Genomic DNA, 15,241 nt, shown 5'->3' with positions numbered 1-15,241 from the left:
GCAGCGTCAAGGGTAACCGGAGCCATGGTCTCCGAGCTGATAGCTGATAGTTTTCGGAATTCCGGTAAGTTTTCGGAATTCCGGTAAGTTTTCGGAATTCCGGTAAGTTTTCGGAATTCCGGTAAGTTTTCGGAATTCCGGTAAGTTTTCGGAATTCCGGTAAGTTTTCGGAATTCCGGTAAGTTTTCGGAATTCCGGTAAGTTTTCGGAATTCCGGTAAGTTTTCGGAATTCCGGTAAGTTTTCGGAATTCCGGTAAGTTTTCGGAATTCCGGTAAGTTTTCGGAATTCCGGTAAGTTTTCGGAATTCCGGTAAGTTTTCGGAATTCCGGTAAGTTTTCGATTTAGTTTCAGGTAATTTTTTTGTGATTTTTTTTATTGGATACAACTGGTACTCTGATAAAGAATATTACCGTACCCCGCCATTGCAGAATGAAAATAATGCAATAATAAAACATAAATGAGAGAAAAAACGAAATAAAACTTCAGTTACAAGGGAAATGCGCCATTTAAACAACAAAACACCATGCGCACACACACAAGCATCTCCAAGCAGCAAAATGGTCCAAAGGCCTTAGGACGAAGACTGTGCAATACTTCATAACAACAAACTGCTTATGATGAGAAAGAGATGTGAAAACTGTTTACAGTATGTTTGTTTGAGCAGTTGCCAGTGGGTGCATGCGTAAGTGAGTCGCGTATGAGCAGTACCTTGTATGGCCTCGGCTGTTTAAGTGTGATTGTTAGCAGTATCAGCAGTAGCAGCAAGCAGCCAGATACTAATCGGGAAAAGTTTTCTGGCGTGTCCTAGCTGCCAGATTTGCCCATGCAGAGCAGTCAGAGTTACTGTGATTAGGGGGTAGTTTCCTTGTGATCCTTGTTTACATTTAGTGTTTTTATTGTTTCCTCTTCATTCACAGCTCTCACATCAAATGAAAACAAAATGATTTCTTTGGCTGGGAGCTCTCAAGTGAAATAAAATACATTCGCATAATTACGGAATGCTAAAATATATTATTAGGTTGCTTTCTGATTTTATTTCTATGTTTTTCGAATCACCATTAACCATCTTGCAGAACAATGAAGTTAATTTTGTTAGTTTGTGAAAGAAATTAGGCTTTTATTACTCTTTCCTGCTGAGACAGCGTATTTTATATGAAGTGCTTCATTCCACAGTAATGGTCATCTCCAACTCTTTTCAGAATTTCAAGTGCACATTTTCACCTTGTGGCACATATGCCATTATGCCAGAATAAAGAACCAAAGATGAAATAGTACACTGCAGATACTTGAAGAAATTTTACATCTCGAAAACTGCACTGATATGAGGTTGGACCCACTTGATGAACCTGGACATATGAACATGCACTTCAAGCCAAATTGTGCATTTTAGTATGGCTTACAAAATTATGTTGGTCTTGGAGTATCCTCTGATTGTCTGTTTCTTTTATGATGTGATGTAAGATACCTGTGAAAGGGCTTCTTACGTCATCGTAGCTTCACTTGCGCAGTAACGCATGTTTTTCGGCGCGCTCTAACAACTGCTGAAATGAACCCATTTCTAACAGGTCTTGGGAAAATATTATGAGAGGTGGTTTAAGAAGTGTCACTTTCAGAGTAAAATTCCTTTTGTGCAAGGTGAATTATGTTGGTGTGAGAATGTGTGATGCGTTTCTTAAATAACAGTCTTTGACTGTCGTTTAAAACTTAAAACTTAAAACTTAACACTTTGAAGACCAGCCTCTCTCAAGAATTTCGAGCCCAGAAGACTAGACATGTCTCATTTTAAATTTTAATGGCACGTGTGTGATGTATCTTACAGTGTAAAACACACACACACACACACACACACACACACACACACACACACACACACGACCAATATTATATGTGAAAGCTTAGCGTTTCTTGTAGCCACATTATGTACACTAATTTAAACCATTAACTTTTACTATTTGTGTTCGTGCTACTGAAGTGGTGGTGCTATTGGCTGACTAAATCACTTGCACTATGGTTTGAATATCTGCCGTTGTGGGTTGGTGAGATCACGCGACATGGTCTAAGATTGGCTTACAAAAGGGTGTTGCTATTTAGATTTCAATGCTTCGGAAACTAATGTACTGGGTTTGGTTGAATTCTGGCGTATACATTTATAACTCGAAAATATGCAGCAGACATGTTGCTGAGCGTAAGTTCTTTCCAAATTTATTATATTATTATTATTATTATTATTATTATTATTATTATTATTATTATTATTTATTTTCATTTTTGTCTGTGTGTTGTTTTCTAAAGTGCCAGGCATATCTGCCCCAGGCGTACTAAACATTTGATATTGGTAGTTTGTGGCATAATCCTTACCACTTGAGGCAGGGGGCTACCTTCATAGTCTCGGATGTTATTGAATTTAGCATATGTTAAAATTCAGAAGTAAGAACGAAACACACAAAATTTCTTTTCTCCAAAAAATAGCTGCCCTGAGATACAGGCCTCCAGACGACAATGCGAACACTATTTTGAAAGTGCGAATTTCGGTAAAAATTTTAAAATGATGTTTCTCTGTCACTGTTCTCGATATTTTGTTAGTTGCAAGATAATTGCTCTGTGATTATAATGGTATCCTCCACTTGACAGATATGTCCAATGCTCTTTTACTGTCACCTTTTGAATTTTTTAATAATTTGCAGAAAAAACTTTTTTCGAAGATGCCAATCCAGAAAAATTAATTAATTTCTGTTTATTAATACCATGTAGCACTAAATTCTCTGTAAATGAGAACTTCCACTTAGAAGGTGAACAGGTTTTATTTTTTAAAAAATCATTTTTTTAACTTTAAAGGGTAATGTATATCTTCACTGAAGTTGTTTCTTACTAATGCCTTTGTTACAATGTTTATTTCTAACGTCTATGTTGCAGTTATTTCTTACCCCTTTCTTTGTTGCAGATACTTCTTACTACTTGTTGTAGTCTCTTGTCAGTTTCTTTGTTTTGGTTGTTCACTGCAGGTTTCTGTATTGTAGTTGTTCAGTGCTAATTTGTTTAGTGAAGGGGCTTCCAAGAAATCTGATATCATCCAACGAGTTGGTGCTCTTGTGAGGAATTTGCCAGTTGACACAGTTGCAGTGTGTTTTGTGAAAAGGACTGTCTGAAATTTCTTCTGACTGGAGCCACAGGAGAGTGAAGAGTGCCGAGTATTTGCATATCCATATAAGAGGATTTGTTGTTGTTGGTGGTGGTGGTGGTGGTGGTCGTGGTGGTCGTGGTGGTCGTGGTGGTGGTGGTGGTGGTGGTGGTGGTCTTCAGTCATGAGACTGGTTTGATGCAGCTCTCCATGCTACTCTATCCTGTGCAAGCTTCATCTCTCAGTACTTACTGCAGCCTACATCCTTCTGAATCTGCTTAGTGTATTCATCTCTTCGTCTCCCTCGACGATTTTTGCCCTCCACTAGTAAATTGGTGATCCCTTGATACCTTAGAACATGTCCTACCAACCGATCCCTTCTTCTAGTCAATTTGTGCCACAAACCCCTCTCCAATTCTATTCAATACCTCCTCATTAGTTATGTGATCTACCCATCTAATCTTCAGCATTCTTCTGTAGCACCACATATCAAAAGCTTCTATTCTCTTCTTGTCCAAACTATTTATCGTCCATGTTTCACTTCCATACATGGCTACACTCCATACAAATGCTTTCAGAAACAACTTCCTGACACTTAAATGTATACTTGATGTTAACAAATTTCTCTTCTTCAGAAACGCTTTCCTTGCCATTGCCAGTCTACATTTTATATCCTCTCTACTTCGACCATCATCAGTTATTTTGCTCCCCAAATAGCAAAACTCCTTTACTACTCTAAGTGTCTCATTTCCTAATCTAATTCCCTCAGCATCACCCGACTTAATTCGACTACATTCCATTACCCTCGTTTTGCTTTTGTTGATGTTCATCTTATATCCTCCTTTCAAGACACTGTCCATTCCGTTCAACTGCTCTTCCAAGACCTTTGCTGTCTCTGACACAATTACAATGTCATTGGTGAACCTCATAGTTTTTATTTCTTCTCCATGTATTTTAATACCTAATCCGAATTTTTCTTTTGTTTCCTTTACTGCTTGCTCAATAAACAGATTGAATAAAATCGGGGAGAGGCTACAACCCTGTCTCACTCCCTTCCCAACCACTGCTTCCCTTTCATGCCCCTCGACTCTTATAACTGCCATCTGGTTTCGGTACAAATTGTAAATAGCCTTTCGATCCCTGTATTTTACCCCTGCCACCTTTACAATCTGAAAGAGAGTATTCCTGTCAACATTGTCAAAAGCTTTCTCCAAGTCCACAAATGCTAGAAACATAGGTTTGCCTTTCCTTAATCTTTCTTCTAAGATAAGTCGTAAGGTCAGCACTGCCTCACGTGTTCCAGTATTTCTACGGAATCCAAACTGATCTTCCCCGAGGTCGGCTTATACTAGTTTTTCCATTGGTCTGTAAAGAATTCGTGTTAATATTTTGCAGCTATGGCTTATTAAACTGATTGTTTGGTAATTTTCACATCTGTCGACACCTGCTGTCTTTGGGATTGGAATTATTATATTCTTCTTGAAGTCTGAGGGTATTTCACCTATTTCATACGTCTTGCTCACCAGATGGTAGAGTTTTGTCATGACTGGCTCTCCCAAGGCCGTCAGTAGTTCCAATGGAATGTTGTCCACTCCGGGGGCCTTGTTTCGATTCAGGTCTTTAAGTGCTCTGTCAAACTCTTCACGTAGTATCGTATCTCCCATTTCATCTTCATCTACATCCTCTTCCATTTCTAAAATATTGTCTTAAAGTACATCGCCCTTATATAGACCCTCTATATACTCCTTCCACCTTTCTCCTTTCCCTTCTTTGCTTAGAACTGGGTTTCCATCTGAGCTCTTGATATTCATATAAGTGGTTCTCTTTTCTCCAAAGATCTCTTTAATTTTCCTGTAGGCAGTATCTATCTTACCCCTAGTGAGATAAGCCTCTACATCCTTATATTTATCCTCTAGCCATCCCTGCTTAGCCATTTTGCACTTTCTGTCTTCCTATTTTTGAGCCGTTTGTATTCCTTTTATCCTGCTTCATTTATTGCATTTTTATATTTCCTCCTTTCATCAATTAAATTCAATATATCTTCTGTTACCCAAGGATTTCTACTAGCCCTCGTCTTTTTACCTACTTGATCCTCTGCTGCCTTCACTACTTCGTCCCTCAAAGCTACCCATTCTTCTTCTACTGTATTTCTTTACCCCATTCTTGTCAATTGTTCCCTTATGCTCTCCCTGAAACTCTGTACAACCCTTATTTTAGTCAGTTTATCTAGGTCCCATCTCCTTAAATTCCCACCTTTTTGCAGTTTCTTCAGTTTTAATCTAAAATTCGTAACCAATAGATTGTGGTCCGAGTCCACATCTACCCCTGGAAATGTCTTAAAATTTAAAACCTGGTTCCTAAATCTATCTGATACCTTTTAGTATCTCCAGGGTTCTTCCATGTATACAACCTTCTTTCATGATTCTTAGACCAACTGTTAGCTATGACTAAGTTATGCTCTGTGCAAAATTCTACCAGGTGGCTTCCTCTTTCATTTCTTATCCCCAATCCATATCCACCTACTAAGTTTCCTTCTCTCGCTTTTCCTGCACTCGAATTCCAGTCACCCATGACCATTAAATTTTCGTCTCCCTTCACTACCTGAATAATTTCTTCAATTTCATCATACATTTCTTCAATTTCTTCGTCATCTACAGAGCTAGTTGGCATATAGACTTGTACTACTGTCGTAGGCGTGGACTTCGTGTCTATCTTGGCCACAACAATGCATTCACTGTGCTGTTAGTAGTAGCTTACCTGCACTCCTGTTTTTTTATTCATTATTAAACCTAGTCCTGCATTACCCCTATTTGATTTTGTATTTATAACCCTGTAGTCACCTGACGAGAGGTCTTGTTCCTCCTGCCACTGAACTTCACTAATTCCCACTATATCTAAATTTAACCTATCCATTTCCCTTTTTAAATTTTCTAACCTACCTGCCCGATTAAGGGATCAGACATTCCACGCTCCGATCCGTAGAACGCCAGTTTTCTTTCTCCTGATAACGACATCCTCTTGAGTAGTCCCCGCCCGGAGATCCGAATGGGGGACTATTTTACCTCCGGAATATTTTACCCAAGAGGACGCCATCATCATTTAATCATACAGTAAAGCTGCATGCCCTCGGGAAAAATGACGGCCGTAGTTTCCCCTTGCTTTCAGCCGTTCGCAGTACCAGCACAGCAAGGCCGTTTTGGTTATTGTTACAAGGCCAGATCAGTCAATCATCCAGACTGTTGCCCTTGCAACTACTGAAGAGGCTGCTGCCCCTCTTCAGGAACCACACGTTTGTTGTCTGGCCTCTCAACAGATACCCCTCCGTTGTGGTTGTACCTACGGTACGGCTATATGTATCGCTGAGGCACAGAAACCTCCCCACCAATGGCAAGGTCTGTGGTTCATGTTTGAAATCAGAACACTTGTTTTACATTGTTTGCAGAAATACAGTGTGTGTGTTGTTGTATAACGTATGATATTGAAAATACCTGTAGTAGACTAAGCAGATAAAAGTACATGGACAATAAAGCCAAGTATGACTACCTAAAGAAACTGGTGGAATGAGTTATTAAGAAAGTTGTTCAGAATAGGAATTTCATGAAGGAGATTTGCATCAAACAACTCTGGGGAAGCCAAATTAGTCGTAACTGTCTAATCATAGGCGGAGAGGGGGTGGGGAGTGTCAAAACTAAAAATGCAGGTTAAACAATTTTTTGAGTATAGTGGCGGGGCAAAATAACAGTTCAGAAGAACAGTCTAATCATAAGTATAAGGGAAAAAAGAAAAATACAGGGCAAACCGTTGGTTTAGTTGTGGAGTTGAAGTGCCAAGTATGGTTAAGTTAAAGAATAAAAAAATTTTGAATAACATTTCTCAGAACAAAACAAATGGTTATGAATATATGCAGTTATATTATGTCATTTTCAACTAATATGACAAGATGAGAAGCACATGCTAAACTAGATCTCTGGTGCTAATGATTTACGGCACTGGGTCGAAAAATTCAGAATAAATGGGGCAACAAGTTTTTGTGTTGTGTTGAAGAAATTCTCCAGCAGGTGACCTAAGAACTGTAAATGAGGAATAGATTGTGAACAACTTCCCAGTGATCAGCTTGCTTTGGTTATACCACACAGAAAGAGGCTGATACCAATATACAAAAAGCTTCAAAAAATTTATTTTATAAATATAGTGACATAAAGGATTGAAGGTGGCAACATGACTAGCAGAGTGTGTTCTCAAGACAACATAGGAGTTTTTCCATTCCTGCCTACAAAAAGCTAAAAGGAATTTTCAAGAAAAAAGTCAAGTATACTTAGATTTAAATGTTACCAGGGAGAACGATCATGATGCCTGGGAGAAGCAGATGTTTAAGGACTACAAAATTAAATCATTAATCCCAGATTTGTAAACAAAAAGAAACTGGGAAATGATTGTAGTGTAGCAGCATTCATCACACAGATAAATGACTGTATTATTCTCTTCCATGTTTACAGCCTGTTATTAGTGGGGAAATGGTGGGGGAGCTGCAGTCTAGATCAGTGGAGTGAGTTCTTGAAAATGTTGATCTTAGGACTATATGAAAACACATTTAAAAAGTTTGTCGGAATGAGAGGTGTAGAGAAGTACTAGTTCATCATTTGTAGTGGCGTTATCATCGTCCGCAGCTCGTGGTCGTGTAGTGTCGTTCTCGCTTCCTGCACCCAGGTTCCCGGGTTCAGCTCCCGGTGGGGTCAGGGATTTTCTCTGCCTCATGATGACTGGGTGTTGTGTGATGTCCTCAGTTTAGTTAGGTTTAAGTAGTTCTAAGTTCTAGGGGACTGATGACCATAGATGTTAAGTCCCATAGTGCTCAGAGCCATTTGAACCCCCCCCCCCTTTTTTTGTGCACCGAATAGATAATTCTTAGTCTCCTTTTCTACATCAGAAGATGATGTAGTTAATTCACGCGTGTGCATGTGTAATGAGTAAGACATGTAGACAGAATTTAAGTTTTCATCTGTTATTGTAGAAATGCTGCTTTTCAGATCTGTTAATGTTTTTTGTTCTGTTTTCCAGGAGGACAGCACCCATGAAAAGGATTCAAAAGGCAAGTTACATTGCTGTTTTTTATTTTATTTATTATTTTTATTTTCATTTTTTATATTTTAAATTATACCCATAAAGCATTAATTCTTCTCATGTTTCTCCTACTTACAAGCAAACATACCCCTCCCCTACCACACACACACACACACACACACACACACACACACACACACACACACACACAGGTGTATACAGGGTGTAACAAAAAGACGCGGCCAAACTTACACAGATCATTCCACATGTTAGAGGGACATGGGTTCAGAAACACTTGATTTCCATGTTAGAGCTTAGTTGCTAAAACTCTTCAACATCATCCACATCAAAACGAAAGCTCATTTGTGGACAGAAGCACATATGCAGTAAAGAGCAATTCTTAAATAACCAATTACAGAAGTGTATCTGTACAGGAAAATCAGCTGAAGATATTGTTTGCACACACTGTACATGGTATGGATACAGAAAGTTCTACATCTACATGAATACTCTGCAATTCAGTTAGTGGTTTACAAACAATTTACTTAACCACCTTCAAACTATTTCTGTACTCTTCTGTTCAAGTAGTGCACTTGAAAAACGAACACTTCAGTCTTTCCTTGCCAGCTGCGATTTTTTCTTATTTATTTGAAATGATTTTCTGTCTCTTAATAGATGGACACCAACAAAATATTTTCACATTTGGGGGAGAAAGTTGGTGATTGAAATCTCATCAAAAGATCATGGCGCAATACAAAAAAAGTTTGTTTTAATTATGTCACTCCACCTTGCATATCCTACCACAGATACGATATGCAAGTTACACAATAATACAAAATCAGCTGCCCTTCCATGAACTACTTTGATGTCCTCCATCAGTCCTGTCTGAAGCAGACCTCTAGAAAAGGATAGACAAGCATAGTGCAGGAAGTCTCGTTAGTACACTTATTAAGTCTGCAAAAATGCAGTAGTAGGTATAGTGGCCATATTGCACTCAAGACTTCAAATTGTCATAGCCGTACCGTTTGACTAGCTGCCTTGCATGTTTGGATTATAATTTTCAAAGGCTGTTAGGAAAATATACACAGTATCATTAGTAAAACAAAGGGTTACATTGAATCGACAGAAGAACTGTAGCATCCATGGAGAGCTTGCATGTATAAAAACCATTTATATTAAAAACACTGGATATACTAAATGTACGATTGTGTAGTACCTAATAGTATGTCGTGAGAAACAGTCTAGTGGAAATTAATTCCTGGTACCACATGTGGTAGTTACGTGAAGTATGCTACTGGAGGGTGTTACAGTAGCACTATGTCAACCATTTACGTATAGTAACTTAACAGATATGTGTATTAAAGTAACTTTAATGTGTGTATTAAAGTAAAACTAATAGACAGTCCTATTACAATTGTTCAAGCAACTAACTGCACTGTTAAACATACATGTGCCATAAACTTAACAACAAGATAGATGGCATTGATTATGAAAAAAAGTATTCCAGCGTACCTACATCTCACAAGCATGTGTCCAGGTTTTGTTGCTTAACAGTTGTAATTTGTTCAAACAATGGAAAATCTAGGATGGAATGCAACAATATTATGTAAAGGATAGTTGCTACACACCATATAGTGGAGTGCATGTGCATCAAAAGGTGAGCATTTGGCCAACAAGCCGCCCCTCCTCCAGTGTGCACGCACACACGCGCACACACACACACACACACACACACACACACACACACACACACACACACACACACACACACACACACACCACAGTCTGCAAGTGGTATGCGCGCGCGCACCACAGTCTGTCAGTGGGATGAGGCTGAAGTTTTCTCTGAACTTCTCAGCAGCTTTATCATATGAGCTGGTGGTTGGTAAAAGGAACCAATCAGTAACTTATTCCAGTTGTCAAGTGTTTCCTCTACTTATACTAACTCCAAGGAACTATCAACTTCAGTTTCACGAAAAGGTAAAATACTTTTGACAGCACTAAACATTCCATCACCAGCTGTATTTAATCTATTCTTTCTGAGCACTGTAGGGCCTTTGCAAAAGTTTCAGCTGAACTTATCTATCGCTTTAGCCAGCTTTCAGTACCAATGATGATTTTGAGCTTCACTGCTTTCTACTAGCACCTGGAACTTGGGCTCTTTCCCACCAGCTATGACAGTTTACAACAATAATGCAAATTGTTGCTAAAAACAAAGGGCAAAGTCCCCTCCACCTAGGCCCTGTTTACGTGTGTTGCTGCATCCTGTGTGTGGTGGACTCTAGGATCTGCAGTTTACACAGTGACAGAACTGTCTGACCTTCTGATTCAGACCCTCCACTCAGTTCTGCCCAAAACCAGAGAAAATCTCATCCAATCCAAAGTGACACACACTGATATTACCAACATTAGCCACCCCCTTCAGTTTGTTGCACATTGTCCTCTTCATGGTGTTCACAACCCCCTGTTCCACATATGGGATGACTTCCCCCTCTAGCAGGCACACAGAGTGCAACTGGTCTTCTTCCCTTCCTTGGCAGCCATACCCCTACTCCCTCAGGAACCATCACTAGCTCCCAATTACCAGTAATCCCCCATTCTCAGAGACTGCCCAGATCTTATAGGTCCAGAGGCTTGCCTTGAAACAATGCAAGCAACTGCATCTGGCACAGTTCCTTGTCAGACACAGTAGTGCCTGAAACCTCTTCATGAAATGATTCGAGGGGCCCTTCAATTGGCCTCCCAGGAAGTCTTTCATTGACACACCTTGGAATGACCTCCCACTTGACCACAGGTGAAGGGTCACCCTCAGTGCAAGCAGTAACTGATTGGCAGACAAGTGGTTGTTTTGGACATCCCTTGGATCACCACATGTGCCCCACCCCCCACTCCATCCCACCGCCCTCACCCCCCTCCTCACACACAAAGATGCTTATTGGCCTCAAGCTGTGTGAGCAGAGGCAGCACCACCTGGAGCTGTGAGCAAAGGGTGACCAATTCAGCTCGCATCTGAATACTGCAATCAGTCCCTACCCATACTAAAGACAGTGGACGTCTACACTACAGGATTATTAAAATGCAGAACTTGACCAATAAATATTCAAAAATGCAAGTAATTTAAGAATTTAGACTTAAAAGGACACATGAAGATCAAAATAAATCACTTCTTATGAGAAGCTGTGTCATCTCAGAAGCAGATTGGTGGATTCTGATGCATTACTGCGATAGAAGCTCCCACCTTACTGCCGTGTAGCTATCTCCAAATGGCCATGTAGTGAACCCTACTTATTGCATTTAGATACTATGGTTGTCATAAATGACAAGAAATACTTCCTCTTCTACTTTAGGTGTCCTCGTCTTGGTCCTCTTCTAGTTGTGACTTGTAAGCTTGAACGTCCCATGTCTTCTAAGTTGGGAAACAGTTGCTTCAAACTACTTCCAGTCAGGACCTTGTTGTTCGGGAAATATCTCCTGGTAGAAATGTTGCCACATGCTAATCCATTCAGCAAATAGACATTACCAACTCCTTATTTGAGTATATGTCCACCACACTGGAGTAGAACCCAAGTGTTTGAGCAACACTGAACAGTTAATGCTTGGTGCCAATAGAGTAGTGTAGTTGGGGGATGTGTCAACACAAGCAAGGAAGTTAGTCACATGTTAAAGTAACTTTGTTCAGTTGAAACAGCACACACAGGCGATGAAACTAAGAATTACAACCTACTGTGCACTCTAACCAAACCTAATCAAGCAGGCATTATGAACGTTTCATGTAAGGATATGTAATATTGTGCATTTGTGTGTTTTTCAAGATTAGTGTAAATATGAAGAGAAATTAAAAAAAAGCTGTAACATGAAGCTGTCCCTCTCCCCTCTTTCTCACTCCCTCTCCCCTCTTTCTCACTCCCTCTCCCCTCTTTCTCACTCCCTCTCCCCTCTTTCTCACTCCCTCTCCCCTCTTTCTCACTCCCTCTCCCCTCTTTCTCACTCCCTCTCCCCTCTTTCTCACTCCCTCTCCCCTCTTTCTCACTCCCTCTCCCCTCTTTCTCACTCCCTCTCCCCTCTTTCTCACTCCCTCTCTAGTTGTGACTTGTAAGCTTGAACGTCCCATGTCTTCTAAGTTGGGAAACAGTTGCTTCAAACTACTTCCAGTCAGGACCTTGTTGTTCGGGAAATATCTCCTGGTAGAAATGTTGCCACATGCTAATCCATTCAGCAAATAGACATTACCAACTCCTTATTTGAGTATATGTCCACCACACTGGAGTAGAACCCAAGTGTTTGAGCAACACTGAACAGTTAATGCTTGGTGCCAATAGAGTAGTGTAGTTGGGGATGTGTCAACACAAGCAAGGAAGTTAGTCACATGTTAAAGTAACTTTGTTCAGTTGAAACAGCACACACAGGCGATGAAACTAAGAATTACAACCTACTGTGCACTCTAACCAAACCTAATCAAGCAGGCATTATGAACGTTTCATGTAAGGATATGTAATATTGTGCATTTGTGTGTTTTTCAAGATTAGTGTAAATATGAAGAGAAATTAAAAAAAAGCTGTAACATGAAGCTGTCCCTCTCCCCTCTTTCTCACTCCCTCTCCCCTCTTTCTCACTCCCTCTCCCCTCTTTCTCACTCCCTCTCCCCTCTTTCTCACTCCCTCTCCCCTCTTTCTCACTCCCTCTCCCCTCTTTCTCACTCCCTCTCCCCTCTTTCTCACTCCCTCTCCCCTCTTTCTCACTCCCTCTCCCCTCTTTCTCACTCCCTCTCCCCTCTTTCTCACTCCCTCTCCCCTCTTTCTCACTCCCTCTCCCCTCTTTCTCACTCCCTCTCCCCTCTTTCTCACTCCCTCTCCCCTCTTTCTCACTCCCTCTCCCCTCTTTCTCACTCCCTCTCCCCTCTTTCTCACTCCCTCTCCCCTCTTTCTCACTCCCTCTCCCCTCTTTCTCACTCCCTCTCCCCTCTTTCTCACTCCCTCTCCCCTCTTTCTCACTCCCTCTCCCCTCTTTCTCACTCCCTCTCCCCTCTTTCTCACTCCCTCTCCCCTCTTTCTCACTCCCTCTCCCCTCTTTCTCACTCCCTCTCCCCTCTTTCTCACTCCCTCTCCCCTCTTTCTCACTCCCTCTCCCCTCTTTCTCACTCCCTCTCCCCTCTTTCTCACTCCCTCTCCCCTCTTTCTCACTCCCTCTCCCCTCTTTCTCACTCCCTCTCCCCTCTTTCTCACTCCCTCTCCCCTCTTTCTCACTCCCTCTCCCCTCTTTCTCACTCCCTCTCCCCTCTTTCTCACTCCCTCTCCCCTCTTTCTCACTCCCTCTCCCCTCTTTCTCACTCCCTCTCCCCTCTTTCTCACTCCCTCTCCCCTCTTTCTCACTCCCTCTCCCCTCTTTCTCACTCCCTCTCCCCTCTTTCTCACTCCCTCTCCCCTCTTTCTCACTCCCTCTCCCCTCTTTCTCACTCCCTCTCCCCTCTTTCTCACTCCCTCTCCCCTCTTTCTCACTCCCTCTCCCCCCCTTTCTCACTCCCTCTCCCCCCCTTTCTCACTCCCTCTCCCCCCCTTTCTCACTCCCTCTCCCCCCTTTCTCACTCCCTCTCCCCCCCTTTCTCACTCCCTCTCCCCCCCTTTCTCACTCCCTCTCCCCCCCTTTCTCACTCCCTCTCCCCCCCTTTCTCACTCCCTCTCCCCCCCTTTCTCACTCCCTCTCCCCCCCTTTCTCACTCCCTCTCCCCCCCTTTCTCACTCCCTCTCCCCCCCTTTCTCACTCCCTCTCCCCCCCTTTCTCACTCCCTCTCCCCCCCTTCTCACTCCCTCTCCCCCCCTTCTCACTCCCTCTCCCCCCCTTTCTCACTCCCTCCCTCCCCCCCCTTTCTCACTCCCTCCCTCCCCCCCCCCTTCTCACTCCCTCCCTCCCCCCCCTTTCTCACTCCCTCCCTCTCCCCCCTTTCTCCCTCCCTCCCTCTCTCTCTCTCTCAATTAAGTGATTTTAACTTTAGTGTCATTGTAGTGCAAACTTAAGTGTGGCCTTTATTTAGCAATTTAGTATACAATCTTAATTTTTTAGGAGGAAATAGTTCCAGTTTTTTCATGCAAAAAGGAAGATATCCTTAGGAAGTCTCGAAGAGCATGATAGCAAAGGGGCTCAGCCATGCATCTTTGGATTTAATACTGAAAGTCTGTCGTAGAGACAAATCTTGAAAAAAGTTTGTCCTGAATAAATAAAACAGAAGCCAGTTACAAAATTTACTATAGGATGATAAAATACCACCCGACATTAGTCAGTTTCCTAAATTTTCTTTTCTGAATGTTCAGTCAGTATTATGAATTTGAATTAAATGTTTCTAGACACTGGTTATTTCTGTTTAGTAGTCATGGTAACAACAGTAAATTTAAATAAATATTATGGAATAAACTACATTCCGTGAAGTTCAAACCATAGTTTCTTCGACAAAATCCCGCAGTTTCCAAGCTTTCAAAATTTATTGTGGTTTGTTTCTGATTAAGGATAGATTGCTACTCGCCATATAGAAACTGTGCAAAAAAAAAACACACACACACACACACACACACACACACACACACACACACACACACACACACACACACACACAGAGAGAGAGAGAGAGAGAGAGAGAGAGAGAGAGAGAGAGAGAGAGAGAGAGAGAGAGAGAGAGAGAGAGAGAGAGAGATCTCAGGGAGCTGTCCCCACTCCATCTTGGATTTTACATTGTTTTTATTTCTGATTAATGTAGCTTTTAAGGTATGTTTAGTAGCTACTGTCTGTTGTTGTTAGGGATTATCATCCCTAAAGTATTTAATAAGGCTTCTCTTTTTAATAGAGGCTACCACAGCCTACAATCGTGAAAATGCTTCTGCAGTAGAAGAGAGGAAATTGGAATCCCATAATGAAGAGTCTAAAAAGCCCGTTACAGCTGAGGAAAAGAAGAAATCTGATGTTGAACAAAAGAAAGAGAAAGCAGAGAAACTTAAAAGGTACTGTTTCAAATTTCATGAAATGAAGATGGTGTCTTGGTGAAAAATTGAGGAACTGTCGAATGTATGAGAAT

The 15,241-nt window shown here is 41.3% G+C and overlaps 1 protein-coding gene across 2 annotated transcripts in view; it reads left to right on the top strand.

The window, feature by feature from the left end:
• The window catches only part of LOC126359790 (scaffold attachment factor B2-like), a 128,100-nt gene that overhangs the window by 38,686 nt on the left and 74,173 nt on the right, over window positions 1-15,241 (top strand). For both annotated transcript variants that reach the window (XM_050007657.1, XM_050007658.1), the window contains exons 5-6: window positions 8,179-8,209; window positions 15,014-15,167. In XM_050007657.1, coding sequence (XP_049863614.1) covers window positions 8,179-8,209; window positions 15,014-15,167 — 185 coding nt within the window. The remainder of the gene's footprint in view (window positions 1-8,178; window positions 8,210-15,013; window positions 15,168-15,241) is intronic.

The sequence above is a fragment of the Schistocerca gregaria genome, chromosome 1 (assembly GCF_023897955.1).
Source record: "Schistocerca gregaria isolate iqSchGreg1 chromosome 1, iqSchGreg1.2, whole genome shotgun sequence".
Taxonomy (NCBI): Eukaryota; Metazoa; Arthropoda; class Insecta; order Orthoptera; family Acrididae; genus Schistocerca; species Schistocerca gregaria.
This window is presented reverse-complemented; position numbering and strand designations above follow the sequence as displayed.